This window comes from Vipera berus (assembly GCF_964194415.1).
Source record: "Vipera berus genome assembly, chromosome: Z".
In the NCBI taxonomy this organism is placed as follows: domain Eukaryota; kingdom Metazoa; phylum Chordata; class Lepidosauria; order Squamata; family Viperidae; genus Vipera; species Vipera berus.
This window is the reverse complement of record NC_138205.1, coordinates 8,909,236-8,934,754: the sequence shown is the minus strand read 5'-3', so window position 1 is coordinate 8,934,754 and position 25,519 is coordinate 8,909,236. Positions and strand designations below refer to the sequence as shown.

Below are 25,519 nucleotides of genomic sequence, written 5' to 3'. Positions count from 1 at the left end.
TAAAAGAAGGTTCCGGAGCTGGGACATGGAGTCCGGGCAGCAGCCGGTGTGGCGCAGCCTGGGGCTGCTTGGGCGAAGCGCGGAGGGTCCTGGGCTCGGTCCGGGCAACTGTGAGAAGAGGCTGCTGTGGGCCGCTTCGTTGCTGTGCGTCTTGTTGGATCTACAGTTGCCAGGTAACCATAGCAACCGGAGCCCACCTCCATTTCCTTTTTGACCTTAGCAACCGAGCTTCCACTTTCCCCGCCCCTTGTTGCCACAGTCCTTTCCTGTCAATCTTTTTGCTCCAAATACCCCTTTATCTTGCCTGGCAAGCTCCGCCCAGTCATTCCTCGAGAGGACCTCCCCCCTCTGGGCAACGTGATTGGCTGGCTCTGCCTCTTCTTCCCCAATCCTCCTCCTCTCATGGTTTCTTCTCTTTCAACCTTACCATGTTCCTAGTCCTTAGTGATCTCTCTGTCCCGTGGGACTGACCTCTGAACCCATTCGCTCTATATAACGATTATCCTTAAACAGATAGTCCTTAACTTACAACAGTTGATTTAGTGACCATTCAAAGTTAACAATGGCACTAAAAAAAGTGACTTATGACCACTTTTCATACTTATGACCATTGCAGCAGCCCCATGGTCAAGTGAGCAAAATTCAGTACGGTTGGCAAATGACTCCTATTTATGACAGTTGTAGTGTCCCGGGGTCACGTGATCACCTTTTGTAACCTTGAGAGAAGTAAAGTCAGTGGGGAAGCCAGATTCACTTAAAAATCGTCTTACTAACTTAACAACTCCAGTATTCACTTAAAAACTAGGGCAAGAAAGGTCATAAAACGGGGCAGAACTCACTTAACAAATGTCTAGCTTAGCAAAAGAAATATGGTCTTAAGCTGAGGACTTGTTGTTAGTTGCGAAGTCATATCCAACCCATCACGACCCCATGGACAATGTTCCTCCAGGCCTTCCTGTCCTCTACCATCTTCTGGAGTCCATTTAAGCTCACGCCTACTTCTTCAGTGACTCCATCCAGCCACCTCATTCTCTGTCGTCCCCTTCTTCTCTTGCCCTCGATCTTTTCCAGCATTACGTTCTTCTCCAGTGAGTCCTTCCTTCTCATTAGGTAGCCAACGTATTTGAGTTTCAGCTTCAGGATCTGGCCTTCTAAAGAGCAGTCAGGGTTGATCTCCTCTAGGACTGACCGGTTTGATCGCCTTGCAGTCCAAGGGACTCACAGGAGTCTTCTCCAGCACCAGAGTTCAAAGGCCTCAATTCTTTGTGGCTCAGCCTTTCTTATGGTCCAACTTTCACAGCCGTACATTGCAACTGGGAAGACCATAGCCCTGACTATACGCACTTTTGTTGGCAGGGTGGTGTCTCTGCTTTTTAGTGTGCTGTCTAGATTTGCCCTGGCTTTCCTCCCCAGGAGCAAGCGTTGAGGACTACCTGTGGTAAAGTAAAAGTAAAGAAATGTTCACTAAACTGGGATGTGCAAAGTTACAATGTAGACCCATCAAAACCTGGGCTATAAGCGGAGAATATCCTTGGTAGGGAGATACCAAGCAGGTAACCACTTTACAATAAAAAACAATGAAGATTTTATAACTATACAGCTAATTTAGTATAAAGGTAAAGTTTCCCCCGCACATGCGTGCTAGTCGTTTCCAACTCTAGGGGCCGGTGCTCATCTCCGTTTCAAAGCCGAAGAGCTAGCGCTTGTCCGAGGACGTCTCCGTGGTCATGTGGCCGGCATGACTAGACACCAAAGGCACACGGAACGCTGTTACCTTCCCACCGAAATGGTTCCCTACTTGCATTTTTACGTGCTTTCGAACTGCTAGGTTGGCAGAAGCTGGGACGAGTAACAGGCGCTCACTCTGCTACGCGGCACTCGGGATTCGACCCGCCAAACTACCGACCTTCTGATCGACAAGCTCAGCGTCCTAACCCACTGAGCCACCGCGTCCCTACTAATTTAGTGTAGTCAAGTTAAATAGAATGGTTCAAATTAGAAATTTTAGAAACTTGATCTAAAGTTTCAGTGGACCTCTAAACAAAAAGTCTATGGCGATTCTCGGTCATCCAAGTCATAGTTGGATGCTTTTTCAAGAGGCAAGTGGACTTTCTTGTTTTTCTTTGAAGATGTTTCGCTTCTCATCCAAGAAGCTTCTTCAGCTCTGACTGGATGGCGGGGAATGGAAAGAGCTGGTCATTTGCATTCTTCTTCTAAACAGAAAGGCAGAAGGGGTCTAGAGCAAATGCAGGAGAACATCTACGGAACAAATAGCATGAAAAAGTGTGTTCACATTACAATAGACAGTTTTCAGGATTTGAGCACATCTGAGTATTATTTCCTAACTGCCGTCTTTCAAATCTTGCTCAGCACTGACTAGTCAAAGGAAAAGAGCGCTTGTAGTTCTCACGAAAGAGCAGCAATCTACAAACCCCCAAAGAAAGGGCTTTTTCACCCTTTTACTAGCATCCCTCCGAAATCCATATGGCCCCGACCTCACTAAGATTACATTAAGCCAGTCTTTTTCCACAGGTTATCGAGGCAGGACAGTGTACAAACCCAATACAGTAATGCTATATATATATGTTAAGCCTGTTCTTGTCCCTAATATGGCTGGTTTTATTCTTGTATTTTCATAATTAGTTTCTACTAAGGATGAGGCACCCAGAGTGACTTTCAAGAGAAAGGCATTCCTCAGAAAGGGAGGGAGGGAGGAAGGAAATTAACAAGGTGACATCTTTGGTGTTTGCAAAAGAATTTTTTGTATCACCAGCTTTCTTAGAATATATCAAGGATCTAGGTCAGTGTTTCTCAGCCATTTTAAGGTGTGTAGACTTCCCCATGAGGGACGCGGTGGCTCAGTGGGTTAGGACGCTGAGCTTGTCGATCAGAAGGTCAGCAGCTTGGCAGGTCGAATCCCGAGTGCCGCGTAGCAGAGTGAGCGCCTGTTACTCGTCCCAGCTTCTGCCAACCTAGCAGTTCGAAAGCACGTAAAAATGCAAGTAGAAAAATAGGGACCACTACGGTGGGAAGGTAACAGCATTCCGTGCGCCTTTGGCATCTAGTCATGCTGGCCACATGACCACGGAGACATCCTCGGACAAGCGCTGGCTCTTCGGCTTTGAAACGGAGATGAGCACCGGCCCCTAGAGTCAGAAACGACTAGCACGCATGTGCGGGGGAACCTTTACCTTTACCTTAGACTTCCCCATATAGCAGGTGAGGCCTTCAGCTCCCAGAATTCCCCAGGCAGCATGCTGTTGGCAAAAATATGGAAGTCCAGACATCTTAAAATTGCCGTCATTGAGAAATGCTTCCTGGCTCTTGATTTCCTGAGTAACTTCCATCTCTTCCAGGTTTGCTGGCTGCCGGACAAGCCGAGATTGACAACCATCTAGAAATGGGTCGGAAGCTACTGGCTGCTGGGCAGCTGGCCGAAGCCCTCTCACACTACCATTCAGCAGTGGGTGAGTATCAGCTTCGGAATACCAGTTTAAGACGCCAGCTGCCTATTGAAAAAGAGCAGCATTGGCTGATTCAGTTATATTCAGTCACTGCATGGTAACAAAGCACCAGCAAGCGTGGGATAGCAGCTGACATTGACACTGTGGCTGATTTCTTTTCCTGCCCCAGAAATTGATCCGAAAAATTACCTTACCTATTACAAACGAGCCACCATTTACCTGGCGATGGGCAAGTTTAAATCAGCATTGCCGGATCTCTCGAAAGCAATTGAACTCAAGCCGGACTTCCTGGCCGTAAGTTGTTTTCACCTTCACCCTTTTTTCCTCTTGTCCAAGCTGACATTAAGCAGTAACGTTTTCTTAAGGGAAAATGGGTTTATTCTGGTTCCAAGGTGCTGACCTGGTATTTAAAAAAAAACACAAAAAAACCAGGCCGTGTTCTAATTTGGGGAAGTTAGTTGGCTGTGAAGGATCTGATCTTCTCCACTTTCACAGGCCCGGCTTCAGCGTGGCAACATCCTTCTCAAACAAGGGCACACCCAAGAAGCAAAACAAGATTTTGAAGCCGTGGTAAGGAAAATAGCTGCTTCCAGAAACGTTCATATTCCCTATGTGGCTGAATAGAGTTTAAAGATATCCAGGTTTCGTCCTTTTGACCTGTCCATCAGAGACACCATTCCTTGGTAGCAACAAATTTGGCCTCCTTGTATACAAGGAGTCCTCAACACCACTGCCTTGGTGGAGCAGTGGGCTAATGCCTCCTTAAGTAACACCAGCTGCCTGCCATTAGTGCAGGTTCGAGTCCCACCAGGCTCAAGGTTGACTCAGCCTTCCATCCTTCCCAGGTAGGTAAAATGAGGACCCAGATTGTTGGGGGCAATAAGCTGACTTTGTAATAATGCCGCTTGGGGGCGGGGGGGGGGCGAAAGCCCTAATAAGCAGGCATATACATAGAATGAAGGCTATTGCTAAGCACATTTGATTTGTGCTTAGATTGTAAGCCGCCCTGAGTCTTCGGAGAAGGGCGGGATATAAATGGGATTAAAATAAAAAAATAAATAAATAAAACAACAGTTCACTTAGTGACTCTTCAAAGTTACAACAGCACTGACGTACGGCCATTTTTCACCCTTATGACCATTGCAGCATCCCCAGGTGCTGGGTAACTGACTCACATTTATGACAGTTGCAGTGTCCCAGGGTCATGTGATCTCCTTTTGCGATCTTCTGACAAGCAAAGTCAATGGGGAAGCCAGGTTTCCTTAATGACTGTTACTCATTTAACAACTGCAGCGATTCACTTAACCAGGGTGGCAAGAAAAGTCATAAAAATGGGGCAGAATTCACTTAACAAATTTCTCACTTAGCAGCATAAATTTTGGGCTCGATTGAGATCGTAAGCTAGGGGACTAGTTGTAGAGGTAGTCCTTGGACCTACGACTACAATTGAGCTCAAAATTTCCATTGCTAAGCGAGACAGTTGTTAAGTGAGTTTTGCCCCGATCTGATGGCCTTTCTTGCTACAGTCGTGAAGTGAAACACTGCAGTTGTTGTTAGTAACATGGTTGTGAAGTGAATCTGGCTTCCCCATTGATTTTGCTTGTCAGGAGGTCACAAAAGGGGATCACATGACCCCAAGACCCTGCAATCATCATAAATACATGCCAGCTTCCCAGCACCTGGGGATGCTGCAACTGTCATGTGAAAAAACAATTGTGTCACCTTTTTCAGTCCCATTGTAACTTCACCCAGTCACTAAGTTGTAAGTCGAGAACCACCTGAATGCACTTGTCCAGGAGATGGTGCTATAGAGGTAGTCCTCCACCCACAATGATTTGTTTAGCGACAGTTCGAAGGTATAACTTAACAAACCACTGTAGGATCCTCACCGTCACTGATCAAAATCTGAACACTTGTAGTTTCTACATATGAATGTGCATATTTACGGCGTGCAGTTACAACAGTTGCAGCCTCCCAGGGTCGTGTGGTCGCCATTTGCAGCCTTCCCAACTGGCTTCTGACAAAAGTCAGTAGAGAAAGCCGGATTCACTCAAGGACCACCCGACTCACTGAACAACTGCAGTGATTCATTTAACAGCTGCGACAAAAAAAAGATTGTAAAATCAGACCTGTCTCGTTTAACCGCCACCTTGCATAGACAGGGAAATCCTGGTCCCAATTGTCAATGTTAAGTTGAGGATTGCCTGTGTAATTAGTGTGTAACCCAGGGACCTCCAACCTTGGCAATTAGCTGGCTGAGGAATTTTGGGAGTTGAAGTCCACAGGTCTTAAAAGTTGCCAAGGTTGGAGACCTCTGGTGTAACCAAAGGCTGACAGCCTGGGTTTTTGGATTAAAACCAGGGTGTTACAGAAAATATCTTATCTTATCTTATCTTATTTATTAAATTTATATACCGCCCTATTCCTGTAGGACTCAGGGCGGTTTACAGGGAAAATTAAAATACATAGCAAACAAAATTAAAATCAGTTAAAACTATAATTAAATTACAATCCCTGAAGTTAAACTAAAACCCAATTAAATTAAATTAAATTAAAACCCCTCAGTCTGGGCCAAACAGCTCGAAGAACCAGGTTTTCAAGTCCCAGCGAAATAGGGAAGGAGGGGTGACTTCATCAGTCCGGTAGATCAGGGCTTTTCAACGAGTGGTACGGGTACCACCTATTGTATATTGGCACCTAGCAGGTGGTACGCGACCATCCTAGAAAAGTGGAAGTGGGGGAGGGGAATGAGCTGAACCGGTGATAGCACCGCACAAGCCTGAGCGAGAGATGGCTGGAGCTACAGGGCTTTCAGGGCTCAGTGGATGCGCCAGGATCAGCACTTCTTCGGGATGTCGGCTCAGCAAAGTACCAGGATCAGCACCAGGCTCCAGCTGGAGCTCAGCACTGATCCTGGCGCTTCTGAGCCCAGAAGAAGCACCGATCAGCTGGAATGTTGCAGCATCTCCAGGGTCTTGTGATTTACATTCAGATGCTTGGCAAGATTCATATTTATGATGGTCACAGTGTCCCAGGGTCATGTGAAGTGACCAAAACTTGCTGCAACCACCCAGCAGAGGTGGTGAATAAAAACCAAACACCCCCCCCACCCCACCCCCGCTGCCAATCCTGAACAGAAATGCTCACAACGATGGAAACCTTGGACAGGACGAAGAGCGCCGCCGGGCGGGCAGGCAGGTGTCTTGCTCGGCTGTGGCTTGGAGGGGCACTTTTTCCAGTGCCATTGTAACTTCGAACAGTCACTAAGCGAACTGTTGTAAGTCGAGGACTACCTGTACTTCATCATTTTTTCCTTTTTTTTTTTTTTTTGGTCATCAAGTTTTTGACACCTTGCTAGGCGACTGGTGGTACTCGGATGTGGCCATATCCTAAAAGTGGTACAACGGGTGAAAAAATTGAAAAGCCCTGCGGTAGATAATCGGAGTATTTCTCCACCCACACGTGGACCGTGGGTGGGAATCTAGCCATCCCATTTGATGCGTCATACAATGATGCTGTCATTCTCCTGTTGACATCTCAAGCAAGGGTGTGGGAGGTGGTCCTGGAAGGAGGACTTTTAAATGCTTGTTCCTGTGAGATGTTCAGCACCCTGAAATCCGTACAGTGTTTTCCTGTAGCAAGAAAGCCCTGGTGCTTTTTTTTAAATGGAAAAAATTGCAGATTTAAGAGCTAGAGCTGAAGATTGCTTCCCCCCGCCCCCCAGACATTTCAGTCATTTCTTCTTCGATCCCATCCTCATTGTGCCATGATTATCGTTATTTTATGAGTTTGTTTTATTAATCGCTTGCTACCCAAGAGTCTCTGGAGCTGGGTGGAATAGAAACATTGCTAAATAAACAAGCCCACTGTCTCGGTCTGTTTGAACTGAGCATTTTTCTTTAATATATGCCACAAAGGAATGCAAGCTATGCCATCCTTTTATGTGCAGCGTGTATCACTTAACTTTTTTTTTAAACCACTTTCATCAGCTCAAGAGCAATCCGGAGGATGCAGAAGCCCAGACCCAGTTGTCCAGGGTCATGGAGCAAGAATTTTCCATGCAAGAAGCTCAGACTGCTTTTCAGAAAAAAAACTATCTGGGAGCAGTCAGTTTTCTGGATCGAGTAATTGAGGTACCTTCTTAATTCATCTTCTCTAAGCTAACGTCGTTTGGCAGTATGTGACCTGCAGGGAAACACTGCCTGGGCCTTTCAGCTGTCCTAAAAAGGTCTCCCATGTTTTACAGCTCCCTGGCACTAGAATCCAAGGATTCTAAAAGGATCAGTATGTGTAGTTTGGCTTGAGGTCAAATAGGTCCCAACTGTGTCTGTGGTATTTAGATGCTTTGAAGTCTGATCCCAGGCCTTTCAAAGCAGCAATGTACTGTACATAGCATTTCTGGGCTCCGTGAAGAAGTCCTTAAGAAGGCTGTTAAGAGGCCTGGTGGCACAGTGATTAGAATGCAGTATTGCAGGCTGGTTTTGCCAACTGCCTGACCGGCTCAAGGTTGACTCAGCTTTCCATCTTTCAGAGATCAATAAAACGAGGACCCAGATTGTTGGGTGCAATATGTTGACTCTGTAAAAGCACTATGAAGCAGTATGTAAGTCTAAGTGCTATTGCTGTTGTTAAGCAGAATGTACTTCTTGATGTGTTTTTATTCTGATACATTCAGCAGAACAGAAATGCAGACCCAATACAATTTTCATGCATGATCGCAAGGTCCTGCAGGCAATATTTAAACTGTTTTTTTTTTCTTCAGAAACGAGGAATGTTTCCCAAGTGATGGGTTCTCCAGCGGCTTTGTTTAAGTGTGCTAACGCTAAATTGATTGGATGGTTGCAGGCTGTTGGGCATTGGTGCTCTGCTGCAGCACCTCTGGAGAACATGTGGTTAGGAAGCTTGCATAAAGTCTAGTCTAGTGAAAAGAAGGGTCTAAGGGTGGCATGATAGCAGTCTTCAAATATCTGAGGGGCTGCCCCAAAGGAGAAGGTGGGTCAGCCTATTCTCCAAAGCACCTGAAGGCAGGACAAGAAGCAACGGATGGAAACTAATCAAGGAGAGAGGCAACCTAGAGATAAAGAGAAATTTCCTGACAGTTAGAACAATTAACCAGTGGAACAGTTTTGCCTTCAGACATTGTGGGTGCTCCATCACTGGAGGCTTCTAAGAAGAGACCGGACAGCCATTTGTCTGGAATGGTATAGGGTCTTTTGCTTAAGCAGTGGGTTGGACTAGAAGATCTCCAAGGTGCTTAGCGATGATGATGATGATGAATGATACCACAATTAGACTGAGAAAAATCAAATGCCCCCTGGCTTGCTTTCAGATCTCCCCTTGGGATCCAGAACCCAAAGAGCTGCGCTCCGAGTGCTACCTCCATCTTGGGGATTACCACAAGGCCATCATGGACCTGAAGCCCACCACTAAGCTACGGAATGACAACAGGGCCGCCTTCCTTAAACTCAGCAAGCTCTACTACAACTTGGGAGAACACGAAGAGTCCTTAACGTGAGTGAGCCACGTAAATGCCATGTCGTGCATGCTTTTGGTGTACATCCCTAGCAGGTGGCAACACAGACCACTTGACAACCCCAGCACCACTCTTCTAGAGACCCCCAGCGTCATCCCAAGGTTGGAATGCTGAGATTCGGGGGGGGAGGGAATCGAGACACGCAAAAACGGTAGCAGCTTGCTTCCAATTTCCATTTTTCAAATGAGCTACAGGTCGTCCTCAACTTACGACTGCCACTGCACCCAAAATTTCTGTTGCTAAGCAAGGCTGTTGATAAGTCAGTTTTGCCCGGTTCCACAACCTTTTTTTTTTTAGCCAGAGTTGTTAACTGAATCATGTAGTTATTAAGCGAATCTGGCTTCCATTTGCTTGTCCGAAGGAAAGTGAGAAATGGTGATCATGTGATCCCAGGACAATGCAACCGTCATAAATACATGCCAGTTGCCAAAGGTCTGAATTTTGATCATGTGACCATGGGATGCTGCAGTGCTCATAAGTGTGAATAATTGTCACAAAGTCACTTTTTTCCAGTGCTGTTTTAACTTCCAACAGTTACTAAATGAATAGTTGTAAGTCAAGGACTACCTGTATGTAATTGGCCACAGTCGTTCCTGTGATGTCCTATGGAATGTGAATGAGAACAGCAACACAGAACTAGAAAGAGGACGAATTTAATGATCTGAAGCTAGTACAGGCAGTCCTTACGTAGTGACTGTCTCGTTTAGTGACCATTCACAGTTACAGTGGTGATGGGTGGAAAAAAAACCTTTACAGCCTATCCCTGCATTTACAACCTGTGCGGTCCATATATTTTTTAAATTTGGTTTTTAACTTTTGTATTTTTGGTTTTTAATTACCCTGTAAACCGCCCTGAGTCCCTCGGGAAAGGGCGGTATATAAATGTAATAAATAATAATAATAATAATAATAATAATAATAATAATAATAATAATAATAATAATAATAATATATAAAAAAGGAAAGCTAAGCTAAGATTAAGAGCCTTGGTGGAGCAGTGGGCTAATGCCTCCTTAAGTAACACCAGCTGCCTGCCATTAGTGCAGGTTCGAGTCCCACCAGGCTCAAGGTTGACTCAGCCTTCCATCCTTCCGAGGTAGGTAAAATGAGGACCCAGATTGTTGGGGGCAATTAAGCTGACTTTGTAATAATGCCGCTTGGGGTATGTGTGTGAAAGGCCCTAATAAGCAGGCATATACATAGAATGAAGGCTACTGCTAAGCTTGTAAGCCGCCCTGAGTCTTCGGAGAAGGGCGGGATATAAATGGAATTAAAATAAAATAATAAAATAAAATAAAAATAAGATCATAAGCACATTTGTGCTTTTACTTAGTGACCGCTTCACTTAATTATCAGGTTGCTGGTCCCAATTGTGATAGTTCAATGAAGACTATCTGTAAATGAAGTGCGGCGTGTCAGACGCACAGGAAAGATTGTGCCTAAATTTCCCATTGCTTTTAAATCAGTGGTTCTCAAAACAATTTAATGTTAGGGCCCCTTTCCTTTTCAAAAACGGTAGAGGGCCTCGAAAGAGTTTGGTTTTATGTGGTTTATATCGATTGACATTTACTGCATCGTAAAATGAAATTGGGAAATTTTAAAATATTTACTTTTGCGAAAGGCCACCCTTGAGAGCCACTGCTTTCAATCTTTAAAAACGTAAGCAAAAAAATATAGCATAAATCACAGCTGTCTGAATTTGCTCAGGATGCGATGCTGTAAACGTGGTTTGCAAGCCACACAGCATGCTGTTAGCATGTCAAGCAAGGCCTGGTCAGGAAAAACAGAGGTATCCCCAAATCCCAGAATGCTTTTTTTGTCGATGTAGGCTAGAAAAGCAGTCTCTTAAAAGCCTATCGAGAGTTTTTCTCCCACTGTACACCAAATAAACTCAAGGTGGGGCCATTTTGAGTTTCTTCTTCTCACACGCAGACTGACTCATCTCTTCTGAAACTTCCCCTTTAATGGCAGGGTTATTTCTTCCTTGTTCTCAAGGCCAAGTCTGCATTCCTTCACACATGCCAAACCCAAATTAGGGAAGTCACATGATGGCTTAGCAGAATTTGGGAGCCCAAGTCAGCGTACCATGAACAAGCTAGCTTTCTTTCCCAGACGTACCCGTACTCTTGTCGTTTACATGTGATCCCAGGGATAAGAATAGGTGGGGTTGAGCTTATGATCCGGCAACTCAAAGTATAGAAACCAGTGGCAAATAAATAGATCTGATGTGGTATCTTTCCACAACCTTGAAATATATACAGGTCACGAGGGTGAAGGTTTCCCCTCCAAGCTTGTGGGTTGAACGTTTTCAGAGATTCTCAGTCATCCAGGTCATAATTACCCAAAAGTGCTTTTTCACAAGGCAACTGGATTCTCTTGTTTCTTTTTCTTTAAAGACATTTCACTTCTCATCCAGGAAGCTTCTTCAGCTCTGACTGGATGGTAGGGAATGGAAGGATTTATATTCCTTGCAGACAGCTGGTCATTTGCATTCTTTAAGAGAGTTGTTGGGGCCACCTGGAGTCCTCAGGGCCACCTGAGTAGTGTAAAATCTGAGTAAAGCATTTTGCACTACTCAGACGACCCTGAGGACACAGATTAATCTTCAGAGGGGGCTCAATGACTCTCTAAAAGAATGCAAATGAGGACACAGATTAACCTCCAGGAGGGGGCTCAATGACTCTCTAAAAGATTGCAAATGATCAGCTGTCTCCAATCTGGTTGGGTGGAGCCTTCAAAATGGTGGTATCCTTAATAAGCTGGGTTGTGCTCTTTTGCAGGTTACATTGTTTTTCTATGATTTCAATAATTTTGCTATTAATGTGTTTCAACGATTTTTTTATTTTGTCTCTTTGTCATGTTCTCATTGTACGCCAGATAATAATTGTGCAATTTTGGTTATTTAGGGTATTGTGTATGTGTTAACACTTGTGAGCTGCCCAGAATCATGTACGGGGTTATAATAAATAAATAAACAGCAATTATCTAGAATTTATCAATGGAGTAAAGTCAGATACAAAAGCAGTTTTATTAAAAAAACATGCATAGAAAAGAAAAGCTCATAACTAATCAAGGAGAGAACCAACCTAGAACTGAGGAGAAATTTCCTGACAGTTAGCACAATTAACCAGTGGAACAACTTGCCTCCATAAGTCGTGAATGCTCCAACCCTGGAAGTTTTTAAGAAGAGACTGGACAACCATTTGTCTGAAATGGTATGGGGTTTGCTGCCTGAGCAGGGGGTTGGACTAGAAGACCTCCAAGATCCCTTCCAACTCTGTTATTCTGTTATGTCTTCAATTTCTTTGAACTGTCTGCTTATCTTCCTCCTCCTGGAGCTTTAATTCAGAATAGAGCTGGAGGGAACTATGGTTTGGCTGTCCAGTCTCTCCTTAAAAACCTCCAGTGATGAAGCACCCACAGCTTCTGGTGGCAAGCTGTTCCACTGGTTAAGAGCCTTGGTGGAGCAGTGGGCTAATGCCTCCTTAAGTAACACCAGCTGCCTGCAATTAGTGCAGGTTCGCATCCCACCAGGCTCAAGGTTGACTCAGCCTTCCATCTTTCCGAGGTAGGTAAAATGAGGACCCAGATTGTTGGGGGCAATTAAGCTGACTTTGTAATAATGCTGCTTGGGGTGTGTGTGAAAGCCCTAATAAGCAGGCATATACATAGAATGAAGGCTACTGCTAAGCTTGTAAGCCGCCCTGAGTCTTCGGAGAAGGGCGGGATATAAATGGAATTAAAATAAATAAAATAAATAAATAAATAAATAAATAATTGTTTCTTGTCTTGCCGTCAGGGGCTTTGGAAAATAAGTTGACCCTTTGTGGCAGCCCCTCAAATACTGGAATACTGCTATCGCTTCTGGGGGACATTATTCAGCTAAGAGACCCCTTAGCAAAGGGCTTCTCTCTGCCTCAAGTTTCCCTGCCTGCGTGGCTTCAGTTCTCCCTCTCAAATCTTTCCCACAGCCAAGTGCGTGAGTGCTTGAAGCTGGACCAAGACGACAAGGATTGTTTTTCCCACTACAAGCAAGTGAAGAAGCTCACCAAGCAGCTGGAATCTGCCGAGGAGCACATCAAAGCTCAGAGGTGATCTTCCCATCCTGGGTTCTCTCTCTGCATGGAGGTCCGTATCTAAGCTGACTTGGGCCTTAACATGTATTGAGATTTCAACAGCCCACACGGTGCACTCCCTAACTTCCCTTTACAACACACGGAGGTTGTACGGCACAAGAACCATGAATAAAATAACCTGGGCGTGCTAGTAAGGACATGAAGGGATCCCCTCTGATTGAAAGCCAGAAACAGGATCAAGGAATATGGAGGTCTACTTCCAATTATACTTATTTTGCGAATTCAGGTCCTTGTTTTGATGTCCCATGAGGAGCAATGATGTGAATCAAGGCTGTCATCCTTGAAGCTTTGGACTTTTGAGTTTGGGGGCTCTCAAGAATTACAGTCGTGGGATGTGTCCCAGTTCACCAGCTCAATATTTGTAACTGGAGCACCCCAAGGACATGCTTGATCATAAAGAGCACCTTCTTAGTATACAGATAGTCCTCAACGTAATGACCAGTTGCTTAGCTTAGCAACCATTCAAAGTTACAACAGCCTTCCCCAGGGTTACCTAACGCTCCAAAATTTGAAGTTGCAACGGCTGTCCTCCCTCTGCCCTTCGCTTACATGTGATTGTATTTTGGGCACTCAGCAAATGGCTGTTTAAATCATTCTGAGGTCACAACAACTGTTATTTACAACTTTTTTTGCCAGAAACGCATTTATTTCCGGGTTTTGGCAAAAACAACAAAAAAAAAACCCTGCCCATTGTGGACAATGGATATGCTTAATGACCCATGTGTTCACTTAACCACCCCGGTGAATCTCTTTAACCACCGCTGCCAAAGGAGTAAACTGCTTAGCAACTGACACGACTGGCAAATTGATTCCAGAATCAATTGCAATTGTAAGCTGGGGATTATCTTTAAGACAGGGGTGTCAAACTCAATTTCATTGAAGGCCGCATCAGCATTGCGGTTGCCCTCAGGAGGCCAGGTGGGTATGGCCAGGGTGGGCGTGGCTAGAGTGCGTATGGCCTACTGGGTGGGCGTGGCCAGCTCTACATCGTTCGCATCAAGGGTGCCTATGGGGGCCCGGGCAGGAGTGGGACAGATCTGAGGGTCTCTGGGCAGGGCCAAGGCAGTGGGGGCCGTTCCCTCACTGTTTCCAGGATGGCTTCGCAGGCCACATGAAACCACTTCGTGGGCCGGATCCGGCCCCCGGGCCTTGTGTTTGACATGTCTGCTTTAAGACATTTTCAACATAACTTTAGCAAAATTGCAGAAGGCTGGGGTTAGGTAACTATTTGAGAATAACGTCTTACTCACTAGTGCTGAAAACATATAAGTCAGTAGCCATTTCCCTGACCTGGGGGGGTGGGGGTGGGGGGGGCGTGATGGCTCAGCAATTAAAGACCCTGAGTTTGTGTCAGCTGGAAAATGACAGCCCTGTTCAAGACTCAAGTGCCACGGAACAGAGTCAGCTCTCGTTAACTTTCCCCAACTCCAGCCCACCTAGAAGTTCAAAAGCATGCAAATGCGAGTAGATAAATGGGTACCACTTCAGTGGGAATGTAACAGTGCTCTGTGCGCTTTTGGCCTATAACCCTGCAGGCCACATGGCCACAAAAATTGTTTTCAGACAATGCTGGCTCCCTCAGCCAAGAAACAGATGAGCACCATGTCGCGGAATAATTAACATTCCGACCAGAGGAGGATGGACCGTGGTTCATTTGCACGGTGAATATCAAAGAAAGAAAATCCGAGGCATATTCTGTTGTAAAAACTTTTAATGAGAAAACAAAAGACCTAAACTGACTACATTCTCTCATCAGGCACAAGAGAAAAGTAAAAAAAAGTAACTGTGGGAAACTTTTTCTAAGCATGCACACAAAACAGTTTTAAACCATAACATAGCTGGACATGTGAGATTCACTATGGTTACGTGATAAGATAATAACACAGGTGCAGAGAGCTGAGGGGAAAAATGTACAGACAGAAATGAGCTGCTGACAAAATTTAAAAAAAAACAACGGCAGTGTCACACCATCCCCTAGAATCGGACACAACTGGACAGGAGAAACTTTTACCTTTACCTTTTATTTCCCTGACAGGTGATGGTACTACATTCTAAAAGATAACAGAGCGAAGTAGTAGTCTATTATCTGTTGCCTGAGAGGCCATTTCCTTCCCATTTCCTTTTCCGGATAAAGTTTCCCGGGGGAGTTTGTCTTGCCATGAAAACAGAACATTTCCTCTCTCCAACACGGTTCAAAATGAAACCCCGTCACAATTTTCATTTTCTTCTGTCATATTCTGGGAGGGTGGTTGTTGTTGTTGTTGTTGTTGTTGTTTTTCACGCGTGAGAGCTGGATCTTATTTTCCCACTTTTAAGGAAGCAAAAGCCTCACCCGAGTGCTTCAGAATAGCTGATGCCTGGAAGTGCAGTCTACCCATTTAATGCACCGACATAATTATTTTTTTTTTAAAAGCCCTAAACCCTGAAACAGGAATGGAGAAACAAAAATGTCCTTTTGGTGAGATCATCACCCCCTTGCTAAATACCCCATGGAAGAGTACCTGCCCTCCAGGAATGGGGCAAAAGAATGCCCACCCCTTTTAAGTAAGACCCAGATTGTTGGGGGCAATACGCGAAAAATGCTTACAATGTAAACCACCCAGAAAGTGCCATGGGGCGGTATATAAGTTTAAATGCTATTGCTACTGCTATATCAACATTCATGGGACGCGGTGGCTCAGTGGGTTAGGACGCTGAGCTTGTCGATCAGAAGGTTGGCAGTTTGGCGGGTCGAATCCCGAGTGCCGCGTAACAGAGTGAGCGCCTGTTACTCGTCCCAGCTTCTGCCAACCTAGCAGTTCGAAAGCACGTAAAAAATGCAAGTAGAAAAATAGGGACCACTACGGTGGGAAGGTAACAGCGTTCCGTGCGCCTTTGGTGTCTAGCCATATGACCACGGAGACGCCCTCGGACAAGTGCTGGCTCTTCGGCTTTGAAACGGAGATGAGCACCGGCCCCTAGAGTCGGAAACAACTAGCACGCATGTGCGGGGGAACCTTTACCTTTATATCAACATTCACTAGCTGTGCTCCTTGTCCAATATTGTTTCTTCTTTGCTGTTCTCTAATAACAGATATGCAGACGCCATTGAGAAGTACAAAGCAGCCATGAAAACAGAACCCAATGTAGAGATCTACACCATAAAAGCAAAAGGACGGATCTGCCACTGTTTATCCAAGGTAGAGGTTGAACTTGAGGAATTCCTTCTAAATGAATCTGGAAATAATAAGGAGTGGAGTGGAGTGGAGTGGAGTGGAGTGGAATGGAATGGAATGGAATGGAATGGAATGGAATGGAATGGAATGGAATAGAATAGAATAGAATAGAATAGAATAGAATAGAATAACATTTGGAAGGGACATTGGAGGTCTTCTAGTCCAACCCCCTGCTCAGGCAGGAAACCTTATACAATTTCAGACAAATGGCTGTCCAGTCTCTTCTTTAAAACTTCCAGTGTTGGAGCATTCACAGCTTCTGGAGGCAGGTTGTTCCACTGGTTAATTGTGCTAACTGTCAGGAAATTTCTCCTCAGTTCCAGGTTGCTTCTCTCCTTGATTAGTTTCCATCCATTGCTTCTTGTCCTGCCTTCAGGTGCTTTGGAGAATAGGTTGAGTCCCTGTCATGTCACCCCTAGTCTTTCTTTTCATACTCAATTCCATCAAGCGTTTGGGCCCCTGGTGATTAACCAACCTATATGGGAAGCTGCCTGATTTGGTATAATGTCTCCAGAGGCAGGAGGAAGTGCAAATGCTTTGCTTAATCTCACAAAGTTGAAATGGGGATCTGTGCTTACTTCTTGGATCTACTACCAGGACTCTTGTCTGTCTGTGGTTCTGTTGCTCCACCTATCTGAGATTTTGCTTCCTTCCTGTATAAATGGGGACGCGGTCCTTGATCTGCAGCCCTTGCCAAGCTGATCTTCTCCAGATGTTTTGTCAGTCAGAGATAATAGAAATCATAACCCAAAGCAAGTGCAAGGACGCTGAAATTGTAAAAAAAAGATGCATCACAAAGGTTCTCCAGATAGTTTGCCCACGAATTCCCTTGAGCCCTCCCCACCTAGCTGGAAGAAATGACACAGGATGGGTTTATTTGTCAGATCCACCGGGCCCAGTCGAAAGACATTAAAAACCTGCCTTTTTCCTTGGACAGGATAATGGGCGTCTTCATGTTTGAGGAGGATAACAATTGCAAGTCCCTGATGACTTAGCGAGTGCTTGTTTATATTCTGATGGGATTGGCCATTTTTGTTTATTTGGGAGAATTCATTATACAGGTAGTCCTCGGTTGCTTAGTAACCGTTAGAAGTTATGCCCTACCTGAAAAGGGGGACTTAGAACCCAGATCCAAGTTCTGATGTTCATGCCTCCCCCTCCCGCGGTCGCATGACCACACTTCGGGCATTTGCAGCATCCCCCAGCGACACGTAACCACATTTTGCAGCAGTTTTGCCAAAAAAGACAGCACTTAATTTCCAGCCAAACCGCGCCCACAACAAATGGGATTGCACTTACAACGACTGCTAAACGACTCAGGGTTCACGCTTATAATTGCCACGTTTGCTTACTGACCGGGTACACGCCTTTAGGACCACTCCGTTTGCTTAATGACCATCGCCAAAAAAAATATATAAAATGGGGGTCAGTCACACAACCAACCTGTTTTACAACCATTAGAAGTTATTACCGTAATGGGCAGACTCCATTATGGTCATAACACAAGGACTATCTCTTAAGCTGTCCAGAATCACGCTATTCCATATGAAAAGCCTTATGGATTTCTTAAAACAGTTAAGTAAATAAAATTAAACCCAGAGCGTGTTGTTAAGAACCCCATTGTGAGATCAAAAGCCCTGGTGGCGCAGTGGCTAGAATGCAGTACTGCAGGCTACTTCTGCTGACTGCCGGCTGCCAGCAGTTTGGTAGTTCGAGTTTCACCGGCTCAAGGTTGACTCAGCCTTCCATCCCTCCGAGGTCAGTTAAAACAAGGACCCAGATTGTTGGGGGCAATAGGCTGACTCTGCAAACGGCTTAGAGAGGGCTGGAAAACACTGTGAAGCATTATATAAGTCTTGTAAGTGCTATTGCTATTGCTGTCACGGGTTAGATTGGAGCAGATGGATCAGGACCAGGAAGGGATGTGTGAATGGGTTGGCCAACAAAAGAGCACATGGCCGTCCTCTTTTACCTCCTATCGCAGAGCAAACGGGTTGCAGAAGCAATAGATCTCTGCAGCGAAGCCCATCAGCTTGATCCCAGAAATACCTTCGTCCTGTGCGACCGAGCGGAGGCCTTCATCCTGAACGAAGAATTTGAGAAAGGTCAGCATCCGAGCTGTCTCATGCCCGAGCCATCTCATCCGATCCATTTCTTCCTCCTCCCATCCCAGAGTTAACCTACTTTGCTTGTTTATTTTTTTTCCTTCTGTTCAGCCGTGTTTAATTCTCAGAAACTGCCTGGACAAGTCCCTGCCATTTTCTTGGCAAGGCTTTTCAGGAGCGATTTGCCACGGCCTCCTTCCTAGGGCTGAGATTGTATGACTCGTTCAAGGTCACCCAGCTGGCTTCGTGCCAAAGGCAAGACTGGAACTCAAAGTCTCCTGGTTCTTAGCCTGTTGCCTTAACCGCTACACCAGACTGGTTCTCTGGCTTATCCATTTCTTGGCAAACGTATACAGAAATACAGAAGCCGGATTGTTCATTTCCAGGCCACCCAAAAATCTCATCCAGAGGCAATAAAAACATCTACCTTGAACCTGGGAGTGTTTTTTTTTTAACCCAACACTTCATTATTGGCAGGGAGAAAAATGGGACCAAACACAGAGCTATTCCCTAAATGGAATCTCTTCGGTTATATTGTGTTACAATTGTGCACCTAATTCTACTTCAGAATTCTTTTTTTAATGTTATTGGGGGAGAGATATATGTCTCACCAGCAATTCCTCTAAACACACACGCGCACACAGAGAAACCAGATGGATAGGTGTGCACTCCTGACCTCTTCTCCTTTTCTTTCATTTTTTTTCTCATTTGGGAAGTTAAGGGATAAAATTAGTGCTTTGAACATCAGCGGAGATTCTCAGTCATCCAGGTCATGGTTGTCCCAAAGGTGATTTTTTTTTTCCAAAAGGCAACTGGACTTTCTTGTTTTTTTACCTTTGAAAACATTTTGCTTCTCATCCAAGGAGTTTCAAAACTGTTTTCGAAATAAAAAAAAAAGTCCTGTGGCCATTTGGGGGAAAAAAAGCATCTTTGGGATGGTAGGCCCTGAGCCTTGCAAGACACTTTACACCTTAAAAGTTACTAAAATGGTTCCCATGGGATTAACACTGTCTCTAAATAGGAGTCCTGCCCCTGCTTATTTTTGGAGAATAGCCGATAACCTGCAGAGTATCTGGTACTTGCAGATGAAGTTTGCATATTTCCATTCAGCTGAATTCCATCAAAGTCTTTGACCAAAGGGTCAAAGCTTGTGGGGGGGTGTGTGAAGCTTTTTAGTTGAAAGAATGAAAACTAGCTTCTTCTTTTTTTAAATCTCCAGCCATTGAAGATTATCAAGAAGCGAAAGAATTTGATGCTGAAAATGAGGAAATAAAAGAGGGACTAGAGAGGGCGCAGAAACTGTTCAAACAGTCCAAGAAGAGGAACTATTACAAAATCCTTGGAATTCAGAGGTAAGCAGGTTCATCTTTGGTATCCAAGTCTTTCACAATCTGGGATTAAAACTGCCGAGAGGAATTCTCCTGTAATAGAACATTAAAACCTGTACTGTACTATAGCCATGAAGGTTGAAGTCCTGGTTTAATGATTTTGGGACGCCAGAACAGCTGCTGCACTTTTGTCACCTCAAGGCTTCTTTTTACCCGGGGGGGGGGGGACTATTTAGATTAACAAGGTCATCTGGCTTGAACAAACAGCATGTTCAGACAAGCCTTTTTTTAAAACCATAGCTTGTTGACTAAGCCACAACAGCCTGTTCCCACCCAAGCCATTACTGGTAGATTCAAACATAGCCCCAAAGAAGCAGACCACATAATGGCTCAAAATTGCAGAGTCCCGTAAAAGTGAGAACGGGAATAGGTAATATGCCAGAGGTAGGCAACCTCGGCTCTTTTATGACGCATGGACTTCAGGAATTCTGGGAGTTGAAGTCCATGCGTCATAAAAGAGCCGAGGTTGCCTACCCCTGATATAGGCCTTTCCAAATATTCTGTATGGAATGCTGTTACTTTCCCAACAAAGTGGTAATTATTTATCTACTCACATTTGCCTGCTTTCAAACTACTAAGACGAGCAGGAGCTGGGGCGAGGATGGGCGCTCACCCCATCATGTGGCACCCGGGTCTCGAACCTGGGCTGACAAGCTCGGCATCTCTGACCACTGAGCCATCACACCTGCCCCCCCCCACTGCTCAACTACAGCTCTCCAAATCCTCCATTTCTGACCCTGTTGGCTGCTAGGAATTGTAGTTCACAACGTCGGGAAGCACCATAAGTTTCCCATCCTGGACTACCTTTACGTATTTGGTGAGAAACACTGCTTGAGCTCTAAACTCGTTTATGGGAGTGTCGTTAAAAATAATTTTACCTAGGTGTATGACTGACTGTAAATCTCCAATAATTATAGCATTGTGGACATGCTGTAGATAAAAGGAGTACGTTTGGTTGCATCTTTTTTAAAAATTTATCTCCTGCAATCTGCAATTATACCTGCCTCTCTATTTCCACCAGCAGAAGGAAGACACAATGGGGCTTCTCCTGTGTATAATCCACACCATGGAGCTAATTTCTGGCCCCCAAAGAGATGTGGCTTCAGCTCTCCCTAGCCCAGGGGTAGGCAACCGCGGCTCTTTTATGACTCATGGACTTCAGCTCCCAGAATTCCTGAGTCAGGTATGCTGACTCAGGAATTCTGGGAGTTGAAGTCCATGAGTCATAAAAGAGCTGAGGTTGCCTACCCCTGCCCTAGCCTAAACAGGCCTCTTTCTAATGCCCCCCCCCAGGAATGCAAACAAGCAGGAGATCATCAAAGCATACCGAAAACTGGCTCAGCAGTGGCACCCTGACAATTTCCAGTCAGAAGACGAGAAGAAGGAAGCCGAGAAAAGATTCATTGACATTGCAGCTGCTAAAGAGGTCCTGACAGATCCAGGTAAAATGCATAGGCTTCCGAGGCCTGGCGGCCCAGGGATTAGAATGCAGTACTGCAGGCTACTTCTGCTGACTGCCAGCTGTCAGCAGTTCGGCAGTTCGAGTCTCACCAGTTCAGGGTTGACTCAGCCTTCCATCCTTCCGAGGTCGATAAAATGAGGACCCAGATTGCTGGGGGGCAGGCAGTAGGCTGAATCTGTAAACCACCTAATAGAAGGCTACAAAGCACTGTGAAGCAGTATATAAGTCTAAGTGCTATTGCTATTGCTATTATTATCATCTCCTCCTTTTCTCCGAAAGGGATGTTTGGGGGCAAAACAGTTTTCTAATCTCTTCTTAAAAACCTGAAACGACGGAGCACAACGGCATTCAATCCCCAGCCTTCAGTCAGAACTTGAGGATGCTTCTCGGATGAGAAGGGAAATTTGTTCAAGGGGGGGGGGGAAATGTCCAGTTGCCTTTTGAAAAAACACCTTTGGGACAACAGCAGAAAAACTGGAAGGGCTGGGGGGGGAGTATCTACCAGTAGGTATGGTAAATATCTGTAATGGTTTGTGGGAATGACCTTGAGGCAGAGGAGAAGAGATCCTGAATAGGGAATGATTGTTCTGTACCAGCCTACTACCGGCCCATGAAACAGGAGCTATTCAAACGGTTGCCTTCAGCAAACCAGCCCTCCCACACATTCCCCTTTTAAACAGTTCAGGGCGTGGCTTCTCTCTGCCTCCTTCCGAGGTGCCCCATTGCCTTCCTCTGTTTACTCCTGATTGACTGCCTCCTGCGTCGGGCGTCCTAGAACAGGGCCAGCTGTGGGTCATCTTCATCCACGCTGTCAGGCTCACACAGCTGGGTCTGCATCGTAACCAGATGGGAGGGGCCTGGCTGAGGGCTCTGTGGAGCCTCAGGGCTATCCGCTGGAGGCTCTCCAACACCCCCCTCCTCCTCCTCCGAATCGTCCGACCCAACTGCCGAACCCACAGGCTGACCCTGAATCACAGCAATGATCAGATAGAAGCAGGAAGTGCCCACAATGGCTTAACGGCAAAGAAAGAAGCTTAAAAAGCATCCTCCCTAATGGTTAAAGGTGACGGTGGGAGACTTATGTTTTCAAACTTGCAGGATTCTGTTAATGTAGCCTCACGATAAAGTAGAAGTGTCGCGTCTGGTTGTGTCTCCCATATAGCTTTCCTGAGCGGGCTGACAATAGCAAACTAAGACTTGGGGGGGGCCCTGTTCTTCCCACCCACTCCTCACGATTTCTTGTTTGGTGGTTGCGGGTGCTCCCATCACTGAAGGCTTTCCAGAAGCGATTAGACAACCACTTATCTGAAATGGCATAGGGCAGGGCTTTTCAACCAGGGGTACGGGTACCACCTGTGGTACATTGGCACCTGGCAGGTGGTACGCGACCATCCTAGAAAAGTGGTAGCGGGGGAGGGGAATGAGCTAAACCGGTGGCAGCACCGCACAAGCCTGAGCGAGAGACAGCTGGAGCTTCAGGGCTGTCAGGGCTCAGCGGAAACGCCAGGATCAGCGCCAGGCTCCAGCTGGAGCTCAGCACTGATCCTGGCGCTTCTGAGCCCAGAAAAGGCGCCAATCAGCTGGAATGTTGCAGCATCTCCAGGGCCTTGTGATTTACATTCAGATGCTTGGCAACTGATTCATATTTATGACGGTCACAGTGTCCCAGAGTCATCTGAAGTGACCAAAACCTGCTGCAACCCCCCAGCAGAGGGAGGGTGAATAAAAACCAAACACCCCCCGCCCCACCCCCACTGCCTATCCTCAACAGAAATGCTCACAACATTGAAAACCTCGGACAGGAGGAAGAGCGCCGCCAGGCGGGCGGGCAGGTGTCTTGCTCGGCTGTGACTTGGGGGGGCACTTTTTTCAGTGCCATTGTCACTTCAAACAGTCAGTGAACGAACTGTTGTAAGTCGAGGACTACCTGTACTTCATCACTTTTTTCCTTTTTTTGGTTTTTTTTAGTCATCAGGTTTTTGACACCTTGCTAGGCGACTGGTGGTACTTGGATGTTGCCATATCCTAAAAGTGGTACAATGGGTGAAAAGGTTGAAAAGCCCTGATGTGGGGGAGCTTCTGCTTGAGCAGGGCGTTGGACGAGAAGACCACCAAGGTCCCTTCCAACTCTGTTATTCTTTTATTTCTCTCCCTCCCTTCCAGAAATGCGACAGAAATTTGACTCTGGTGAGGATCCTTTAGACCCAGAGAATCAACAAGGATCAGGACATCAGCACCAGTGGGCGTCCGAATTTAACCCCTTTGGCTCCGGGAACTTTCATTTTAAGTTTCATTTTAATTAATCCGCCTGAGCCCCGAAGAGAAATGCAACACCTTGGCCAGTGACGCACAAAGAGGACAATAACAACTCCGACGCAGTGGAGGCGGGGAGGGAGGTTAGTTGGCTTATTTATATATTCAAGTATCCCTTTCCAGATGACCAGAAGTTTGTTCCTCGAGATCATCACCAGGACCACAAGGAAGATGGTGACCTCTTGCTTCTAACTCTGATTCCCACAAAACAGTGACTGGCAAAGGGGTTTTACGATGCATGCAGAGCTTCAAACCCGCCGGTGAATCCTGCCTTTCTTAGGGACATTTTCAAAGTTAGGCTGAGCTTCATCGTTCCAGTCCATCTAAACATTTCTCAAGTTCTTCTTTGCACCTGCAAGACCGGGGAAGTTCTGCCAACCTGACAATTCGCAACCCTTTGCCGAGGAAACCGTTCGTTTTTAAATCCAAGCAAGGTGAAGGTGTGCCCTTTCCCCCCCAACCCACCCATTTTTTTCCTCTTTCTTTTTTTTAAAGCAAAGCATGCCGTTCACCTTCCCAAGGAAAACTTGGCCAGACATGTTGCCATTTGAGTTGCACCATGCGTGGGATGGTTTCCATAACCGATGCCGATGGGGGGGGGGGGGAAGACCAGTTGGCTCCTGCAAAGAATTGTGTTGTTTGTGCCATCCTCTTGGTAGGGAAGAAGTTGGGGAATAAACTTTGGGGCAAATTCTGCTCGAAAAGGCAGGGAAAAGAAGCCTCTGCGTCAGACTGGGAAAAAGAGGTGTGTGTGTGTGTGGGGGGAAATAAGGTTGCTTGTAAGCCTTTCTGAACTGTATTCTTTATTGTTGGATGTTGGTTTTGCACATTGACTGCTCCTTCTTTCAAATACTGGAGGAGGACATGAACAGTATGGATTCGGAGACAAAAGTTGTTACCTTTCACCCTTCCGTGAAATTCCCCCTTTATCCCAGAATTTAATATTTTTCAGGCATAATCAATTAGGCCAACAGCTCTACCACTGACTGTGAACAACACCCTCATTTTCTATAGTTAGTTAAAATTATTGTTCTTCCTCCTCCTCCTCCTCCTCCTCCTCCTCCTCTTCCATTTCTATCTAGTACAGTTGTTACATAAAGCCCAGTCTGTTTCAGTTGTTATCATCAGAGGCCGCAAAAAAAAAAGATTAAGGAGAGGTATTAATTTTCTGTCTTTACCAAGAAAGTGTCAAGATTAAAAGTTTCGTATTGCAGAAACAATTGATTTTTTTTTTTTTTGTTTAACCTTTAGCATTTTGCTGGAGCAAAGGTTGAGGAAGCAACAAAAAATGCTGAGTTGAGAAGGCTGAAGGTTCAGGATAATTTGCCTCGTGAGTTCTGAGCCAGGAGGGAAAAAAAAATACGTTTTAACTCAGGTTGAAAGCGAGTGTTTTAAAATGGGTGCAGTTGGGTAAGCCTGGAGTACGGAGGGGTAGGGCTGTGAATAAAACAGAAATGTTTTTGTTTCCAGTTATGAGTTAAATAGATCAATTTGGAACATTCTGCCAAGGTGTTTCAAGTGTACTTATTCCAAGAGAACACAACATCTGTTGAGTGTTTCACCCAGTGGAAAAATATGACATAAGAACAAGCCTCGTGTTGCCTGATTTTTCTTCCTAAAGTCATCAAAGTAAGGGGGTGAATGCTAAGACACCACTCAATCCACAGAAAAAAAAATTGGGTAAGACGGTTATTTTTTAAAATAAATTCACGCCGGTTGCCGAAAGTTAGCTTATTTCTACCGAACACAAGCAACAAGTGCTTCCATTGTTTGCTTATAAGACTTTGGTTTAATAATCATTTGACCAGCACACACACTGTTTTGTTCCAGCTCGGTATGTTTTGCACATATCCTAGAAGGGGGACCCCAATTATTCCCCAAAGCACCTGAAGGCAGAATAAGC

The 25,519-nt window shown here is 45.4% G+C and overlaps 1 protein-coding gene across 2 annotated transcripts; it reads left to right on the top strand.

Annotated features, from left to right (window-relative positions):
* On the top strand, nucleotides 1-24,379 carry LOC308679123 (dnaJ homolog subfamily C member 3-like). Of its 2 annotated transcripts, XM_081346394.1 has the most exons (13): nucleotides 1-173; nucleotides 3,357-3,467; nucleotides 3,634-3,758; nucleotides 3,960-4,034; nucleotides 7,454-7,597; nucleotides 8,794-8,975; nucleotides 12,969-13,088; nucleotides 16,207-16,312; nucleotides 18,333-18,453; nucleotides 19,673-19,805; nucleotides 21,135-21,283; nucleotides 23,467-23,645; nucleotides 23,740-24,379. In XM_081346394.1, the coding sequence occupies exons 1-12, from the start codon at nucleotides 26-28 to the stop codon at nucleotides 23,604-23,606; spliced, it is 1,554 nt and encodes a 517-aa protein (XP_081202520.1). In that variant the 5' UTR covers nucleotides 1-25; the 3' UTR covers nucleotides 23,607-23,645; nucleotides 23,740-24,379. The 2 variants fall into 2 exon arrangements, with proteins under 2 accessions (XP_081202520.1, XP_081202519.1); XM_081346393.1 differs by having other exon boundaries at nucleotides 23,467-24,379.
* Nucleotides 24,380-25,519: the final 1,140 nt, after the last annotated feature.